This window comes from Natrix helvetica (genome assembly GCF_964273705.1).
Source record: "Natrix helvetica genome assembly, chromosome: 5".
Taxonomy (NCBI): Eukaryota; Metazoa; Chordata; class Lepidosauria; order Squamata; family Natricidae; genus Natrix; species Natrix helvetica.
This window is the reverse complement of record NC_138551.1, coordinates 6041017-6058347: the sequence shown is the minus strand read 5'-3', so window position 1 is coordinate 6058347 and position 17331 is coordinate 6041017. Positions and strand designations below refer to the sequence as shown.

The following is a 17331-nucleotide window of genomic DNA, read 5'->3' as shown; positions in this document are numbered from 1 at the left end:
AGGTCCTCGGAGCGGGAGCGGGACAAGGCTACAGGAATTGGCCCAAGCTCCGTCTGGAATCTATCCGATTCCATCAGGTGCCTGGGGCGGTACCAGTTTATAGAGTCTGGTTCCGCCTCCTCGCGGTGGGGGATAGCGCCAGGGAAGTCCAGCCGGAGGGATGAGTGGTCTGACCATGACAGGGGCGTGATGACTAAATCCCCTATTCCCAGATCACTCGTCCACTGTTCAGATACAAAAATGAGGTCCAGTGTGTGGCCCCCTTCGTGAGTGGGGCCCTGCACTAATTGGGTCAGGTCCATGGCCGTCATGGAAGCCATGAACTCCCGAGCCACCTCGGAAGCCGCTCCCGTTGACGGCAAGTTGAAGTCCCCCATGACCAAAAGTCTGGGAGTCTCAAATGCCGTCGCTGAGATTAGCTCGAGGAGCTCGGGCAGGGCTGCTGATGCATAGCGAGGAGCCAAGTATACAATCAGCAAGCCCCACTGCCTCCCTGGGCCCCAGTTCACACCAAGGGACTCACACCCGGGTATCTGAGGGACAGTGAACTCCCTCGGCTCTAAACATTCCCGCATAACCACCGCCACCCCTCCACCCTTACCCAGGGCCCGAGGCTGATGGAATGCACGGAAACCCGGTGGGCACATTTCCACGAGGGGTAAACCACCCTCGTGGCCCAACCAGGTCTCCGTTATCCCTGCAAGGTCTAGCTCCCCCTCTGAGATCAACTCATTAATGAGGGGGGCCTTGTTGGTGACAGACCTTGTGTTGCAAAGCATCAGCCGCAGGCCCTGGCTCTGTAGGACCTGTCCACTTAGACTGCAGGGGTTGGTACAAGCGACCGGGCGTAACCAACAGCCGCGGTCTCCCAACCGACCTTGGGATCTTATCCTGTCCTCGCATCCCCTCCTCCCCGCGACCGTCCTACTGCTGGAAAATAACATCTTTCTGTCTGTTTTAGGCTACTTCAGGCACTTCCACAGACAAATGCACCACCCCAACCTGCCTCTCTGCTCAACTTTTATAGCCAACAGTTCAGAGGTGGGTTTCAGATGGTCCTTTCTGGTACGAGTGTACCAGTTGAAAGAATTTGGCATGCCTTCCCACACCAGGGCTTCCGGGGGGCCTGGTACCGGAACGGTCCCTCAGGAGGTTTTGGCTGGCAGGTGTGTGGAGGGAGGGTGGGGAATTGCAGAGGGAGGAAATCGCATGGATTCCCCACCCCCTTCATTGGAAATGAGGTGGATGTCAGAGGAGAGAGCAGCATGCGCCCATGGGCTTGCCCAACAAATCCTCCCCTCCTGTTCCTTCTTCTGCTGTTTGAGCAAGCCACATGGGAAATGAGGCGTCTGTGAAAGACAAGGCAGGGCGCCCCATGCAGCATGTACAAACAGCAAAAGAAGGAACATGAGAGGAGTTCAATGCGGGGCTTTTCAAACAGCCGAACTCCTTCCTGTTCCTTCTTGTGCTATTTGTACACGCCGTGCAGGTCGTACTCCCTTGTCTTTGACTGCTGCCTCATTTCCAATTGGGGTAGGGATCCATGGAGAGGGATGGAAAAGATGGAATTCTCCCCCCCAATTGGAAATGAGGCGGCTGTCAGAGAGAAGAGGGCAGCGCATGCCACATGGGCTTGCCTTGCGCAGCAGTGGAAGAAGGAATAGGAGGTGAGGATTCTGCTATTGCATAAGCCCATGGGCGCTTGCTGCCCTCTTCTCTCTGATAGCTGCCTGGTTAAAAAGCCATTCCCAGCGGCATTTTTCCCTGAGGGGGCTCCGCAGAACATCCCAAGACCGATGCCACCCCATCTGCCCTCTTCGGGGATATGTCCTCTTCAGAAGAATGAGGCCCCGCTGCCCCCCTCATGTTCCTCATCTTCCAGCCACAGCCCCATGCTGTGGAAAAGATAGGCACCCCCACACCTGCACAATTACAGGCCCGGAGAGGGAAGCCTCTGCACAAGCCTGGGCGAGTGAGAACAAGTTCCTGCGGTTAAAAAGGCTCTGGAATGAGGGACGGAATCTTCACCGTGGGTCAGTAAAGCTCTGTCGGCCAGAGGCAGGCAGGACCAAAGCCCCTCTCCCAACTGGCCCTTCCTCCCTCTGAGGGTGAGGGGCCCGCCTGCCCTCCGCTCTCCAGGGCTGTAATTGTGCAGAGGTGTCTACATCTTTTATACAGTGTGGGGCTGCGAGCGGAAGACAAGGAACGCGAAGGGGCCAGCAGGGCCTCATTCTTCTGAAGAGAACCTATCCCCGAAGAGGGCAGATGTGGTGGCATCAGTCTTGGGATGTTCTGCAAAACCTCCCAGTAAAAAACGCCACTGCCAATACTTTTAACTATATATTTTGGTGCTATGACTGCAGAATGCTGCAAAAAATCAGAAATACAGGCCAGTTGTTGAATGTTCCAAATGTGATTGGAATACTCAACAAGGTGACCACAGTCTGTGTGTGTGTCTGTGTGTGAGTGAGTGAGTGAGTGAGTGAGTGAGTGACAGACAGACAGACAGAGGCGCACAGAGAGGGAGAGACAGAGAGAGACACAGAGAGTGTGAGAGACAGACAGACAGACACACACACACAGAGGGAGGGAGGAGATACACACAGACACACAGACACACAGAGAGAGAGAGAGAGAGACAGACAGACAGATAGACACAGAGAGAGAGAGAATGACAGAGAGAGACACAGAGGGAGGAAGGGAGGAAGAGACAGAGTCACACAGAGAGAGACAGAAATAGAAAGCGAGAAAGAGAAAGGTAGAAAGAAAGAAAAAAGAAAAAGAAAAAGTGGGAGAGAGAGATTAAAGAAAGAAAAAAAGAAAGAAAGAGGGGGAGAGAGACAAAAGGAAGGAAGGAAAGAGAGAGAGAGGGAGAGAGAGAGAGAGAGAAAGAAAGAAAGAAAGAAAGAAGGAAGGAAAGAAAAAAAGAAAGAAAGAAAGAAAGAAAGAACTTATGACCACAATTGAGCCCAAAATTTTAGTTGCTAAGCAAGGAGCGTTGTTAAGTGAGTTTCACCACATTTTCCAAGTTTGCCACGCCCACCTGGTCACATGACCGCCGAGCCACTCCCACAAAACAGGCCACACCTACAGAATAGGTTCTAAAAATATTGAAACCCACCACTGCAACAGTTGATCTTTGACCAGGGGGAGACCTTAAAGGGACAGCAGCAGCACAGATGCTGGCCCTTTCTAAAAAAAATATTATTATTTAATAACTGCACTGTTTGAGCATTTCCTGCATAGGCAGACATTCTAAACAATTGTGTTGAAAATTAAATCCCTTTCATCTCTTTACCTACAACCCAAAGCCATTTTTGAAATTTTACATTTAATATGAAATTAAACATTAAACAATGTTTTAAGCACATGCCCAGCTAATTCAAATAAAATATTCCAAGAAAATTCCCCCTTAATCATTGCTGGGGCTTAAATGGCATTTGCTCATTCATTTGCTGTAAACATGATGTTCATCCATCGTGTTCGAAGAGGACCTTGACATCTAACAGGTTGTGGGTTGTCCATGATGTGTCCGCAGGTGGCTGGTAAGGCCTATCCGAGCACAAAATGTTCTGCCACATGTCGGACAGACATCTGTGGGCACCATTGTTGCAGCATTTGCAGCTCTGGCCATAAACATATATAAGCATGGTCTACACCTTTTTAATACCGCACCTCAAATTTCCAGTTCCCTAATCACTGTGACATCAATTCCTCATGCTTGCATAAGCAACGTTGGGAAAAGACCCGAATACAACAAGACCAGCCACACGGGAAAGAAAAACTTTCTCACACATCTCAACAGCCTACACCCCAAAATACAATTCACTATGGAAATAGAAGCAAATAACCAACTTCCCTTTCTGGACGTTCTAATCTACAAAAAACCTAAAGGCTCCCTAGGTTACACCATCTACCGGAAAAACCGCACACCAACCGCTACTTAAACGCACAATCCCATCACCACCCTCCACAGATCAACTTTGTAGCCAAGACCCTCATCTCCAAAACCAAACGCCTACCTGACAAAGACCACCTGAAAACTGAATTACACATTCTCACAAATGTAGTAATCTCCAACGGATTCCAAAGAAAAACAATTATCAACCTAATCCAAAGGGAGACTACCCAAAAAAACCAAGACACAGAACAGGACAACGGCATTGCCCTCCTCCCTTACATCAAAGGCATCACAGATAAAATCAGCAAAATGCCCCTCAAACACAATATCAAGACAGTCTTCAACACTGACCAAAAAATAGCCAACATCTTAAGAAACCCCAAAGACAAAATCCAGCTGGAAAACCAAGGAGTCTACAAAATACCATACAATATCTGCCCTGCAACATAGATAGGACAGACGAACAGGAGAATAAATGCACGCATCGCAGGACACAAGAATGCAGTAAGGAAAAAAGAAAAAAACTTCCTCCCTTTTCCAGCATCTTAAATCTACAGGACATGAAATTAATTTTGAAGGAACCAGGTAAATCTAAAAAACTGAACACTTCAACAAGAGAATAATTATGGAAGCTATCGAATTAGAGAAACACCCCCACAACATGAATAAATGTGACGATACCTCCCGCCTACCAGACATCTGGAAACCAGCCCTAGTCAAAAAAAGAGCCCTAACCACCACCCAGGCCGTTACAACACAAAACAACAACGGACACACAGCCAGCACCAATCAGCACCAATCTACCAATCATGATACAATTCCACTTACTGAAACAAAGCCAGCAATCCACACATCCCCACCAAGATTTATAGAAAGACGGCAATTCCGACCATGCTTTAAGCCCAAAACCCAGCCGAAAGATGGCAAGTGAGACTTCGCCGAAACGTTGCCAAGACAATCAGAGACTGAACAGATGAAGACAAATATCAGTAATTAACATTGAGGTGCATTAAAGGAATTAACTGTTTTGATAAAAAATATCTAGGTGCTGGCCATTTTCTAGGCAGCCTGTCCGGTCAGACTTACTTTTGTTAAATGCTTATGTCTTCTCCTTTGCAGTTTTTTTTCCTTTTTATTTGCATGATTCAGTGTCTGACATTCATCCATTCACATCCAAGGTTGCTCCCTCTTGGTAATATAAAACAGCATTCATGGTGGAAACCAGTGTCTGGGCCTCGGTTTACCCTTCTGCTTATTATTTCTATCTGATGTCTAGGTGTGAATGAGGAATTCCTTTTTAAACTTACATTGTCTGTTCACTTCTTTCACTATTGTATCAAACCACCAAGGCTTCTTTCTTCTTCAACTGAGTTGGCTTTCTTTTGTTTTGACACATATACATACACTTCAGAAATGACCATTTTTATTTGCTGTAAACTGGGCTAATTTCCAGGCTGTAACTCAAAGTAGACCTTATGTTAGGTCTTTCATTGGGAAAATTAGCACTACCCACCCAAGACTTTGAGGAGACAAATTCTCTCAATGGAGGACCTCCCCATTTGCCTCTCAGCTGCTCCTATGAAGAGATGGGAGTCAAAGCAAAAAGGCAGATTAGTTATTTCTAAAAATAATAAATTCAGGGTACAAATTAAGAAATAAAAAGGGAGGTGGCAGATGTAGCCTGCAAATTAAGCAAGGGAGTGCTTGAAGAATTTATTTTATTAACATCAGATTAATTTTTAATTATTTTTATTATTTTATTGACTTTATTATAAGTAACTCAAGGCACCAAACATACCTAATATTCCTTCCTCCTATTTTTTTCCCACAACCTCCACCCTGTGGGATGGTTTGGGTTGAGATTGCTTGGCCCAAGGTCATCCAGCCAGCTTTCTTGCCTAAACTGGGACTAGAACTCATAGTCTCCAGGTTTTCCAAACTAGCACCTTAGCCACTAAAAAAAATCTGACTACCAGAATATGCTAAATATATACCTGAAACATGCAAAGAACAGAAGTAGGATATAGAGAAACACATGAGATTGTCTAGATTTTTCCATTTGTTTCTTTCTTCATTTTAGGGAGCTATGATTTTACCGGACCTGCGCTCTGTTCTTTTTGATCCTGAACAATGGGAGACACCTGAAAAATTCAACCCCAACCATTTTCTGGACAAAGAAGGAAAGTTTGTCACAAAAGAAGCATTCATGCCCTTTGGAATAGGTAATATGTAGGTTTCTGTAGAACCAAGGTGGCACAGTGGTTAGAGTGCAGTACTGCAGGCTACTTCAGCTGACTGCTAGTTACAGTTTGGCAGTTCAAATCTCACTAGGCTCAAGGTTGACTCAGCTTTCCATCTTTCCAAGGTTGGTAAAATGAGGACCCAGAGTGTTGACGGCAATATGCTGACTCTGTAAACCACTTAGAGAGGGCTGTAAAAGTACTATGAAGCTGTATATAAGTCTAAGTGCTATTGCTATTTCTTTTTCTTTTGTAAAAAGAAAAAAAGATTTAGGTTTCTTTTGCTTGTAAGGAAAGAGATTGCATTTGAAAGTGTTAAGGGGCAAAATAATATTTATCTACTGGAGATTTGGGGAAAGGTGAATTAAGAAGCTTCTTTTCCACATAACTGGAGCAATGGAGAAGGGGACACAATAAAACTGAAATAAATATTTAATGATGCAATTTCCCCTGATGTTAGATTAATCTAAGTAAAACTCAGGAATGCACATAGCTGTCTTAGCTCCAGCCAGTTAGTTTAGTAATCTATATTTCTCCTAAGATGAGACAAAAGTCCCAGAGAGGCTGTTTGAAAAAAGAGGCCCCAGTACTCGGTATCTTATGGATCCTCCACCCTCATCCCCAGAGCATCTGGCAGGGTTAAAAAAGAACAGAAATACAGTATATCCATGGTGGGTCCAAATGATGATTCTGCAGTGGCCCTGGACTGTATGTTTCCTCTCTATGCTTGTCTTAAGAAATGGCCCCAGCTTGAAGAAAAGGGAGGAAAAGGTAAGTGGATCAGGAAATGAGGGTTTCCTTGAATATTTACTACAGCTGGGGAAGGAGCCTCTAAGGTACTGCAGACACCACTATCAGACCTCACCATCCTGAATCAAGGGCTGACAGTGCCTGATATCCAAGGACAGTGACTAAGAAGAAGACAGCTGGTTGAGTCAGAGGAAAAGTTCAAGAAAGAATTAGGGGAAGCTGCTCAAATCGCACATATAAGATGGGATCCTTCTATCTCTAAAGCCTGTATGCTGAGGTGAGGGAGATCAGAGAGAGGAGATGAGAGAGGGAGAAAGAGCTGAGAGAGAGAGAAAGAGATAGGGAGAAAGAAAGAGAGAGAAATGAGAGTGATAGGGAGATAGAAAAAGAGAGGAGATGAGAGAGAGAAAGATATGAGAGGGGGGGAGAAAGAGATGAGAGAGAAAGAAAGGGAGAAAGAAAGAGATAGATGAGAAAGAGAGATGAGAAAGAGAGAGAGATAGGGAGAAAGAAAAAGAGAGAGGAGAGAGAGAAGATGAGATAGAGAGAAAGAGAGTTGAGAGAGAGGGATAAATAAACAGACAAAGACCAGAAGAGCTCTGGAGGCCAGGCAAGCAGGGCGAGGCAAGGCGCCCCTTGATCTGAGTGATGTTTAATTGGCCACACCCATCCACTCACATGACCACCAAGCCACACCCACAGAATCGGTAGTAAAAAAAACTGAATCCCACCACTGGGCAAACGTGCTAGTCTTGGTTGAGGATTTCTCCTGATAGGGTATGGAAGAGGAGCCAGATCCTGGAAAAGTCTCAGCCTAAGATAGTTGTGTCGTACGGACTATTCTAATGAATGTTAATGAGTAAATGAGTAAAAAAAAGAGAACAGTGCTACAAAAGTGGTTACTAATAATAGAATTGCACTAATTAGTTCCTGCTGGTGTCTTCCCACCAACATCTAGTTTCCACAATAGAAACAGAAGCTTAGACTAGATAAGCCTTTGGTTTGAAATCTTTGTTTTATGAAATTTATTATAACTATCCAGTCAGGCAGAGTCCATTCCTGTTAATTAGTATGGGATTAGTAAGTGAAGTAGGAGATACCTTTTGTAGATTGTTGCTAAATGTGGTAAAGGCTGCTACTAAATGAACAGGCTACTTTTGATTTTGTGTTTTTATTTTATTTTCACTGTAGGTGCTCGGAGCTGCTTGGGAGAACTCTTTGAAAGGATTCAGTTCTTCATTCTGTTCACCAGCCTATTGAGGACATTTAGATTGCAACCCCCAGAAGGAGTGGAGAAACTCAGTGAAAAACCAGTGTTAGCAACGACTCTGCATCCCTCTCCTTTTAAGATCTGCGCTGTTCCTCGCTCTAGTACACCATAGAAGGGGAAAATGACTAAATGTTTATTTCATTTTAGAGATCTTATTGTCTTTTCCTATTTCAAGTATCTGTCACACCAGTATTGAAAAGTCAAGGATTTGTCACACCAGTAATGAAAAGGAACAAGACAGATTAGACATATGTATGGCAATATGAGTCAGGGCTTATCGGGATAGGTAGAGTAGAATTTCCGCAAAAGTCTAGGAGCTCTAACATGGGACTTATCAACCCATTCAGCTTGGGATGGGGGAAAATGTTTCCAGGAGACCAGATATTGAACCTGATTCCTACGTCTCCTGGAATCAAAAATCTCTTTGATCTCAAAATGTTGCTCTCCTTCAATGAGAAGAGGGGCAGGAGGCGGCTGTACGGGTGACCGAACAGAGGAGGTGTGCACTGGTTTCAAAAGGTTAACATGAAACATGGGGTAAATACGGTTGAGATACTTCGGCAATTCCAACCGTACAGAAACAGGGTTAATGATGTTCACAATAGGAAACGGACCAACATACTTAGGCCCTAATTTCTTCGACTTTTGGGTAGTTTGGAGAAATTTGGTAGACAGAAAAACTTGATCTCTAATCTTGTACTCCCTTTCTTTCACCCTCTTTTTGTCAGCTTGTTTCTTGTGTGCTCAATGAGCAGCTTCCAATGTCTTTCGGGCTATGGGCCAAACCTTTTGGAGGTGGTCACACCACTCTGAGAGGGACAAGATTTGTGGTTTTCTACGGGGCAATTCTGAGATTGGCACAAAGTCCTGCCCAAAGACAAGTCTAAATGGGGTGAAACCTGTGCCGCTGTGCACAGAGTTGTTGTACGCTACTTCAGCATGTGGTAACAGTTCAGTCCAATTACCTTGCTGATAATTGATAAAACACCAGAGGTACTGCTCCAAAACAGAGTTAGTCCTTTCACAAGCTCCATTAGTCTGAGGATGGTGGGCGGAGCTTAACCCCTGGGCGGAGCCCATCAACTTCAAAAACTCCTTCCAGAAGAGGGAGGTGAACTGTACCCCTCTATCTGATATTATGCGCTCTGGCACCCCATGCAAATGGTATATATGTGTAATAAACAATTTAGTAAGGACTTAGCTGAAGGGATCTTGGAACAAGGCACAAAATGAACCTGTTTAGAGAACAAGTCCGTGACCACAGTATTTCCTTGACTCTCCGGTAATTCGACAATGAAATCCATTAATATTTCCTTCCACAGGGATTCAGGACAGGCTACACCTTGAAGCATGCCTTGGGGCTTTCCTGGAGGTCGCTTAGCAGCAGCACATACAACACAACAGGCCACATATGATTCAATGTCTTTTTTCAAAGATGGCCACCAAAATTGTCTTTTGATGAGATGCAGAATTTCCACAAACCCAAAATGCCCTGCCATGCGGGAATCATGAGCTCGTTGTAGCACCAAAGACTTCATGCTTGCAGGAACATACAATTTAGCACCTATCCAGGCCAGTCCGTTTTTCATGGTGCATTCATCTGAATGTTCCTTAAACCAGTAGTCGGACTCAAGGCTTTCCTTGAGTTTGCAGATGAGGTCTGTTGTGACCTCCAACTTAGAGTTGCTTTGGCTTCTGGTAACCATTGGAGCAGCAAGACTTTTCGCTGGGATGACTGGAAGTACCATGCTTAACTTGGAACTGTTGTATTGTGGGAGTCTGGATAATGCATCCGCCATAAAGTTCTTCCCTCCAGGGATGTACTTTAGGGTGAAATTGAATTGGTTGAAATGTTGCACCCAGCGTATTTGTTTAGGAGATAGCTTTCGAGGGGTCTTTAATGCTTCCAAATTTTTGTGATCAGTCCACACCTCAAAAGGGTGTTTAGCTCCCTCAAGGAAATGTCGCCAGGTCATCAAAGCCCACCTGACTTCAAAAGCTTCCTTTTCCCATATAGCCCATTGCCGCTCTGTCTCTGTTAGTTTTCAGGAGGTGTAAGCGCAAGGCTGCAGGTACCCGTCAGTGTTTGCTTGAAGTAACACTGCTCCCACCGCCACATCACTAGCGTCAGCTTGAATGACAAATGGTGCATCCATGTCCGGGTGTTTCAAAACGGGTTCAGCTGCAAAGAGTCGCTTTAGTTTTTCGAATGTGGCCTGACATTCCACAGTCCATTTTAATGGCTTTCCCGGTTTGGGTTTGGCCTCTCCTTTTGACTTTAGGAGATTTGTAATGGATAGCACAATGCTGGCAAAGGATGGAATAAATTGACGATAAAAATTCGCAAATCCCGTTTCTGCTTCCGGTCTCTGAAGATGACGGACATGTTGTCTGCCGTTTGCCGTCTTGGTGGGCTCCCCCTGATTCAGGGGGGGGCACAGGGTGCCTTGTAGGGGCGCCCTGCCGAAGGAGTGGCTTGCTGGAGCCCCCTGGAGTGGCGGCGGCCTCAGGGTGGCTGCCAGCTTTGCCCTAGGTGCCGGGAGGCATAGGGGGTGCGCAATCCATGCGCGCCTTCGTCCTGAGGAGATCAGAAGAAACGCTCTATGTGATGGCAACAGCTGAAATGCGGTGAGAGGGGAACTCCCCCTGGGTCTCTCTTTTTCTTCTCGGAGCAATAAGTAAATACGGATTAGCAGCTTCCCTAAGACTCTTCGATCTTGGAAAAGTGTTAAGATCGGAGAGGGGGTTTTCTCCCCTCCCTCTCAGAAAAGCGGCTTTACATGATCTCACTCTCGGAGGAGAGTGAGAGAATTGGAAAAAAAAACCTTTTGATATTCACTTCTTTCAAGCAATGGGACAATGACTTGCTAGAACAATTGCGAAAGAAAGAATGTGAGCTGACTTTATAAACCATGAATGGAAACTTTTTGAATGGTTGTTCTCTGATCCCTTGGGAGGGCTGAGCCAAAATGGATTTTCTCCTTCCTTTTCTACTGCCGTTACAAATGAACTGTCGCTTTTGAAAAATTTTCTGGGTTGGAATTACTATACCCCAGTGAATCCTAGAGGCATCTCTTCGTATAATCTTTCTTGGGCTGGAAAAAATTGATTTTAATTGGCAGGGAGCTGTATTGAAAGATTAATATCCCACATTGGACTTTGCCTGCCTGTGGATCTCCCCTGACAGTGCACTTCTGCAGACGCCATTTTTTCTGTCTAGACTTATAACTTTCTCTGAGTTTTGCAATGCCTGCGAAAAAGCCCCCCCCCCAAACCAGTGTCGGCTCCAACATCTTCTGTTTCAAGTCCTGTTCCCCAACAAACACAATTATCTTCCTTTTTACAACCTAAAGCTTCTGAGGGGGAACAGCTGTCTCAAGAAATGTTTCAACAAATGTTCCAGACGCTTATAAAGGGACAGGATGAAATTAAAAAGCAGTTGGCGGACTTAAAGGAACAAGTCAGAAAGAATCAACAACAAACTTCACAAAATAGACAGAAAATAGATGCCCTGAAGGAGGGTGCTGTGGGGATGAGAAAAGAGGTGAAGGCACTGCAAAAAGACAATGCTGGAATTGAAAACGACATGGAAAAAATGGAATTTGAAAGGATGTCTTTCTTTCTTAGATTTCAAAATATACCTGAAACGGAGGGTGAAGATTTAAGAGGGACTATGATAACAATGTTAGACTATATTAAGAGAGATAAACAACAGCTAGGGTGGGATATCGACTTGATATATAGAATTAATTCAGCATATGCTAGAATACACAATGCTCCAAGGGAAGTTCATGTTAAATTTTTTAGAAAGACTACAAGAGATGAGATTCTAAGGGTTCAAAGGGGGGAACCTTCAAGATATAAGGATAAAGAAATAACCATTTTAAAACAGATACCAAAAAGAATAAGAGATAAAAGGAAGAAATTTTACTTCTTAAATAAAAAATTGTATGAACAAAATATCTGGTTTAGATGGTTAATTCCAGAAGGGTTGTTGATTTTCTGGGAGGGTGGTAGAGTGAGAATTAATACAGTGGTGGAGGTGGAAGCCTTCATGGAAAAACACAAGATCCTTCTAGACAGAACAAGTGACAGTGCGCAAGATATGAAAGGGGGAGGGGCCATGGCTCAGCCAACAGACAGGGGAGAGGAGGCAGCAATGAGACTCAGGCCACAGAAATGAATTAAAAATACATTGCAATTGTTAACATAATGAAATGGTTAGATAAAGCATGATTGAAGATGTTAAAGAATTTGAGGTAAACCTAAACTGCTAATATGTATGTAATAATGATATTTTGATATATATAAAATAAGAGAGAGATGTAAGATCTCGGGGGAGCACCAGCTTCCATATGATGTAGCTGTCAACATTTTTCTCCACACTTATGTACCCTTTCCCCCAAAATATTTGTAAAAACCAATAAAAAACTTTTATTAAAAAAAATCGCAAATCCCAAGAAACTCTGCAATTGTTTGCAGGTGCGGGGCGGTGGCCATTTGGTAATGGCTTGGACTTTAGCTGGGTCCATCTCGATGCCATTGTGGGAGATGCGATAACCAAGGTAGTCAATTTTTTCCTGATGAAATTCACATTTAGACAATTTGGCATTAAGCTCCGCCGCGTGGAGTTTTTTGAGAACTGAACGCACCAAAGTCACGTGTTCCTCACGTATTTCCGTGTAAATAAGGATGTCATCGAGATAGACTATCACGCCTTTGTATAGGTGGTCATGCAAAACTTCATTTATTAGTTGCATGAAAACCGCTGGTGCCCCTTGTAGGCCAAAAGGGAGTACTCGGAATTGAAAACAACCAAATGCGCAGTTGAAAGCAGTTTTCCATTCATCTCCCTTTTTAATCCTGACTCTGTAATAAGCCTCCCTTAAGTCCAATTTTGTGAAAATCCTCCCTTTACCCACATGGGCCAACATGTCCTTCATCAGAGGGAGGGGGTAAACATTATATACAGACACTGCATTTAAGTTCTTATAATTCACACAGAGGCAAAGAGAGCCATCTTTTTTTTCTCTAAACAGCACTGGAGCAGCCACTCGGGGCCTGGCAGGTTCAATAAACCCCCTTCGTAAATTTTTATCAATAAATTTCCATAATTCGTCCATTTCACGAGGGATTATTGAGTAGATTTGGGATTTTGGAAGTTTCCCCCCTGAGAGAATATCAATACTGCAATCTGTTGCGCAGTGAGAGGGTAACTTATCGGAGGATTTTTCACTGAAAACATCCTTTAGGTCCCAATATTCTTTTGGGATTTTCTCCTCCCCCTCAATTTTTTCTTGTCCTGTGGCCACTAGATTAGATTTAGCGTTAATGGGCTTTGGACCCCCCCCCCACCCTCAGGAGGTGTTGCGGATCGGATGCGCAACCACTCTTTCCGAGAATTGATGTGTGGGTTCCACTTCCGTAACCAAGGTAATCCTAGTATGAGAGGCCGATCCATTCCTGGGGTGACAATAAAACTTATAGTTTCTTGGTGAGTTCCCATCCACATGTCTATTGGCTCAGTTACAAAATGGGCAGGGCTCCCCCCAGCTATTGAGCCGTCCAGGTGGCAAAAAGCAATGGGGACTTTTAAAGTTTTCAATTTCAGCCCCAGGTTTTTCCACCACCTCAGGACAAATGATGCAATGTGTGCATCCTGAATCTAAGAGGGCCAGCATTTTTTCTTGCGCTCCAGTAGAGGGCACTTTTAGTTCTACTGGGATAGTCATGGGGCCCGATCGGAAACTTACCAGACGTTCGTCGTCAGATTCGGTTTCACTTTCTTCCAATGAGGAGGATGGTCCCCCCTCCCTTAGGGTGGGATGGAACTGCGCAGTCAGCTCCACCCCTTTCATGGCAGTTTCCTTTCTTTTCCCGGGATGTTTGTCTGGTTTTCTCTCTCCCCCAGTAGTAGGTTTTGGTCCCATCTTGGTGTGGCAGTTTGCTGCGATGTGCCCCTCCTTTCCACAATGGAAACAGGTGATGACTCGGGGCTTGCTAGTGGACCAACTTTTCCCTCCTTTTGGAACTCTTTGGAGGGCCTGGGGGGGGGAGTAGCCTTCTCCTTTTCACTGTCATTACGGTACTTGTCTCGGGCCAAATCAATTTCCACATCCACTGCCAATTCATACCAGTGCTGCAATGTGCAGGGAGCCCGCTTGTTTACACAGTTCTGGTATATATCTTTCTTTAAACCGTCCATGAAGCCATCCAACAGGGCTTGTTCGGACTAACCCCTCATATAAACAGACAATTCACGAAATTCTTTCGTATATTCAGCAACTGGCCTGTTAACCTGGGTGAGGGTTTTAAATTTAGTTCTGACTTTTTGCTCTGTGAGTGGATCATCAAAGCGTTTCCTCAGGGCAGCCATAAATCTATTGTACTCTCTCAGTAGGGGGGAATTAACGTTATTCAGAGCAACCATCCAAGCAGCCGCTTTACCTTCTAATGCTAGGGTAACAATTCTCACCTAGGCTTCTTCTGTAGGCAAATCCTCGCCAAACTGATGCATGTAATTCCACACTTGAACGAGAAAAAATCCTAGATCTTTTGCCTCCCCACCGAATTTCATTCCAAGTGGAGGAACTTTGGCCATCCGGTCTCTGCGGGGGGGGGGCTTCCCCTCTTGGGATGGCTCTGTCGGCCGCTGCTACTGGGGTTGGGGCTCATTCATCCTGATCAACACCCCCATCCGCGGTCCCAGTCTCTCTCAGGCAGAACACACCCTCGGCAGTTCTCTCCTCTGTTTCTGGGAGAAGATCTTCTCTTCCAGGACCACTCTCACGTAAATGTCACCTCTCCCAAGCCTCTTCAAGAGTTTCATGGCCTGAGACATCATAAGGTTCTCCTCCTTGACCTCCTGCCACTCAGCGGCTGGACACCTCTGTCTCATTGTGGTGACCCCAAATGGAGTTTCCTCGGGATCATACTTCTGCCCCACTCCCAATGTCCATGGTGTTAACTCCAGGTTGAATGCGAAACTGAGATCTTGCTTAATGTCAGGGCAGCCTCCATCAGTAACCAAGAAAGAAACCACTTAACTCCATTTTTCAGAATTAAGAGTACTTTTACTGGTTATGAGTAGAAAGCAGCTAGCAAAGCAAGATCTGAGGCAAAAGCATACATAATTATAGATATCAATATGTGACCCAACCCCCTCCCCCTAGTAAGCCCAACCCCCAGTCCAATCCGCACACCCCACAGGTGTCATGTGGGCTGCAGCTTCAAAACCCATCATCAGGTTGGTATGCCGGACGGTTGACCTTGACGGCAATTCCACTAGCTGCAGCATGCGCAGTAGATGGTGAGAAAACCACTCCCTTCTTCATTCACTCCTGTGCTGAAGCTTCCCCTCCCAAATGCCATGTCATCTCCCCCTCCCCATTTCAATGGCAGCCGAAAGCAAGCAGCAAAGTAGAGGCTGACAATAAATTTGCATATTGTGTTATTTTATACATATGTAGCCACCCACAAAAGGGCCACTAGAGTCCCAATTCCCCCACTCCCATTCGACAGGTACCCAGGCTCTTCCCCGCTACACAGTCATTGGCCGGGTGTCTCAATGTCCATTGTTCTGGACGTCAGTCTGCTCTGATTCTCATCCAGCTGAGGTCACACCTCCGCTGTCCACTGGGGTGTCTGGTGCCCCTCTGGTCACTAGCTTGGTTACTTGTCTGGGTCAGTTCACCTCTGTTGCATCTGGCACCCACTCTGTCTGGTCACAGGCTCACTCACTCACCTGACTGTCTGCCCTCTTCCCTCCCCTTTCAGGATTCCAGCCAACTTCCTCCTCCAAAGTCTTCGTGCCAAAAACTGTCAGAATCCCTTTCTCTTCTTTCCCTTTCTCTTTCTCCCCCAGCCAAAGCTCCAGGGCTCAAGCCTTCCCCACTACACATATTTTTAAAAGAAAAAAAAATTAGAAGATCAGAATCTTTTTCTAGCTTCATTAAGGTGTTTCACTTTCACAGTCATATAAGCAAAATGAACATAGTATTCCTCAACTTGGTCTCAATTATGGGAATTAAGGCCAAGATAGGGATCACAGATTGACACAGTTGTGAAATGTATTTCACAGAGAAATGCAGCTGTGCCTATCCTAATCCTACATCACTGGCCAGAGGCCAAAGTGGGAGCAACATCAGAGCCATGAAAACCTCCCTCTTATTGGATTTCTGGCAGAAGGAAGCAAAATGGCTTCTCCCTTGTGCATCAGAACCCAGAGGACATCAGGGCCCCTGGATTTTAACCCCAGGAAAAGGAGCCAGGTTGTACGAGGGAGGCCTTTCCAGCCAGAGGGCTTCTTTCCTCCTCCATCTTGCCCCTGCTGCCTCTCAGAGGGTTGAGGAAATGGGAGTAGTTCCTCAGCCAAAGACATTGCTGAGGGGGAAATGGCTGGAGGCGTTGCTGAGGGGGAAATGGCGGGAAGGCCCTCTTGGGAATGGCAGCTCACATGTAGCATCCCTGCTCTCTGGGAGCCTCACTAGTCAGCCAAATGAGTCTGAAGGAGGGGAAAGCCACCCTGTGTCCTCTTGGCCTGCTCTGTCCCTTACAAAAGGGGAACAAAGAAAAAGCGATGGAGGAAAAATAATTTGGGCATAAAAATAAGCTGTAGGGGAATGAAATAGAAAGCATCCATCTGGAATGAAAGATCTATTTGCTCCCATATTAATATTTCCCTGAAAACAATGTTATCTGTTTTCCCAGCATTCCTAGAGGTGATCCAGGAGATGTGAAGTAGGAGGCCATGGACAATGATACCTAACACCCACATGGGTTAGGAGTCTGTGGTCATTTGCCATGCTAACAAACACCTGCCTCAGAGGTTTAAAAAAGAACATTGGTGCAAACACTGAGGATTTGGAAGAGTGAATCCATTTTTTCTTCAATTTGTCATCCAAAAACCCTCTCTGTTCTGTACTGAGAACAGTGGGTGGTTGCCGAATAACTGAGGCGGAGGCAGGAATAAAGACTAACAAGTTTATTCCTGAACAGTAACAAGCTAACAGAGGAAACCTGTTCCAAGCCAGGCACAGCTGAGCTTTTCCAGCTTTTATACTTGGAGCTGTCAGATGGTAGCCAATCAGCTGTCGGCTGTCTCCCGCCAATACACGAACGTGGTGAGCATGCTCAGAACATGACACCCTCCAAGGTGGCTGACTTTCCAA

The 17331-nt window shown here is 45.4% G+C and overlaps 1 protein-coding gene across 1 annotated transcript in view; it reads left to right on the top strand.

Moving 5' to 3' along the window:
* LOC309393795 (cytochrome P450 2U1-like) overlaps positions 1 to 16899 on the top strand; it is a gene marked incomplete at both ends in the record, with an annotated part of 56247 nt that extends 39348 nt beyond the window's left edge. The window contains 3 exons of the mRNA XM_081956292.1: positions 5982 to 6123; positions 15683 to 15844; positions 16871 to 16899. Of these exons, the coding sequence (XP_081812418.1) occupies positions 5982 to 6123; positions 15683 to 15844; positions 16871 to 16899 (333 nt within the window). The remainder of the gene's footprint in view (positions 1 to 5981; positions 6124 to 15682; positions 15845 to 16870) is intronic.
* Between the last annotated feature and the right edge of the window lie 432 nt (positions 16900 to 17331).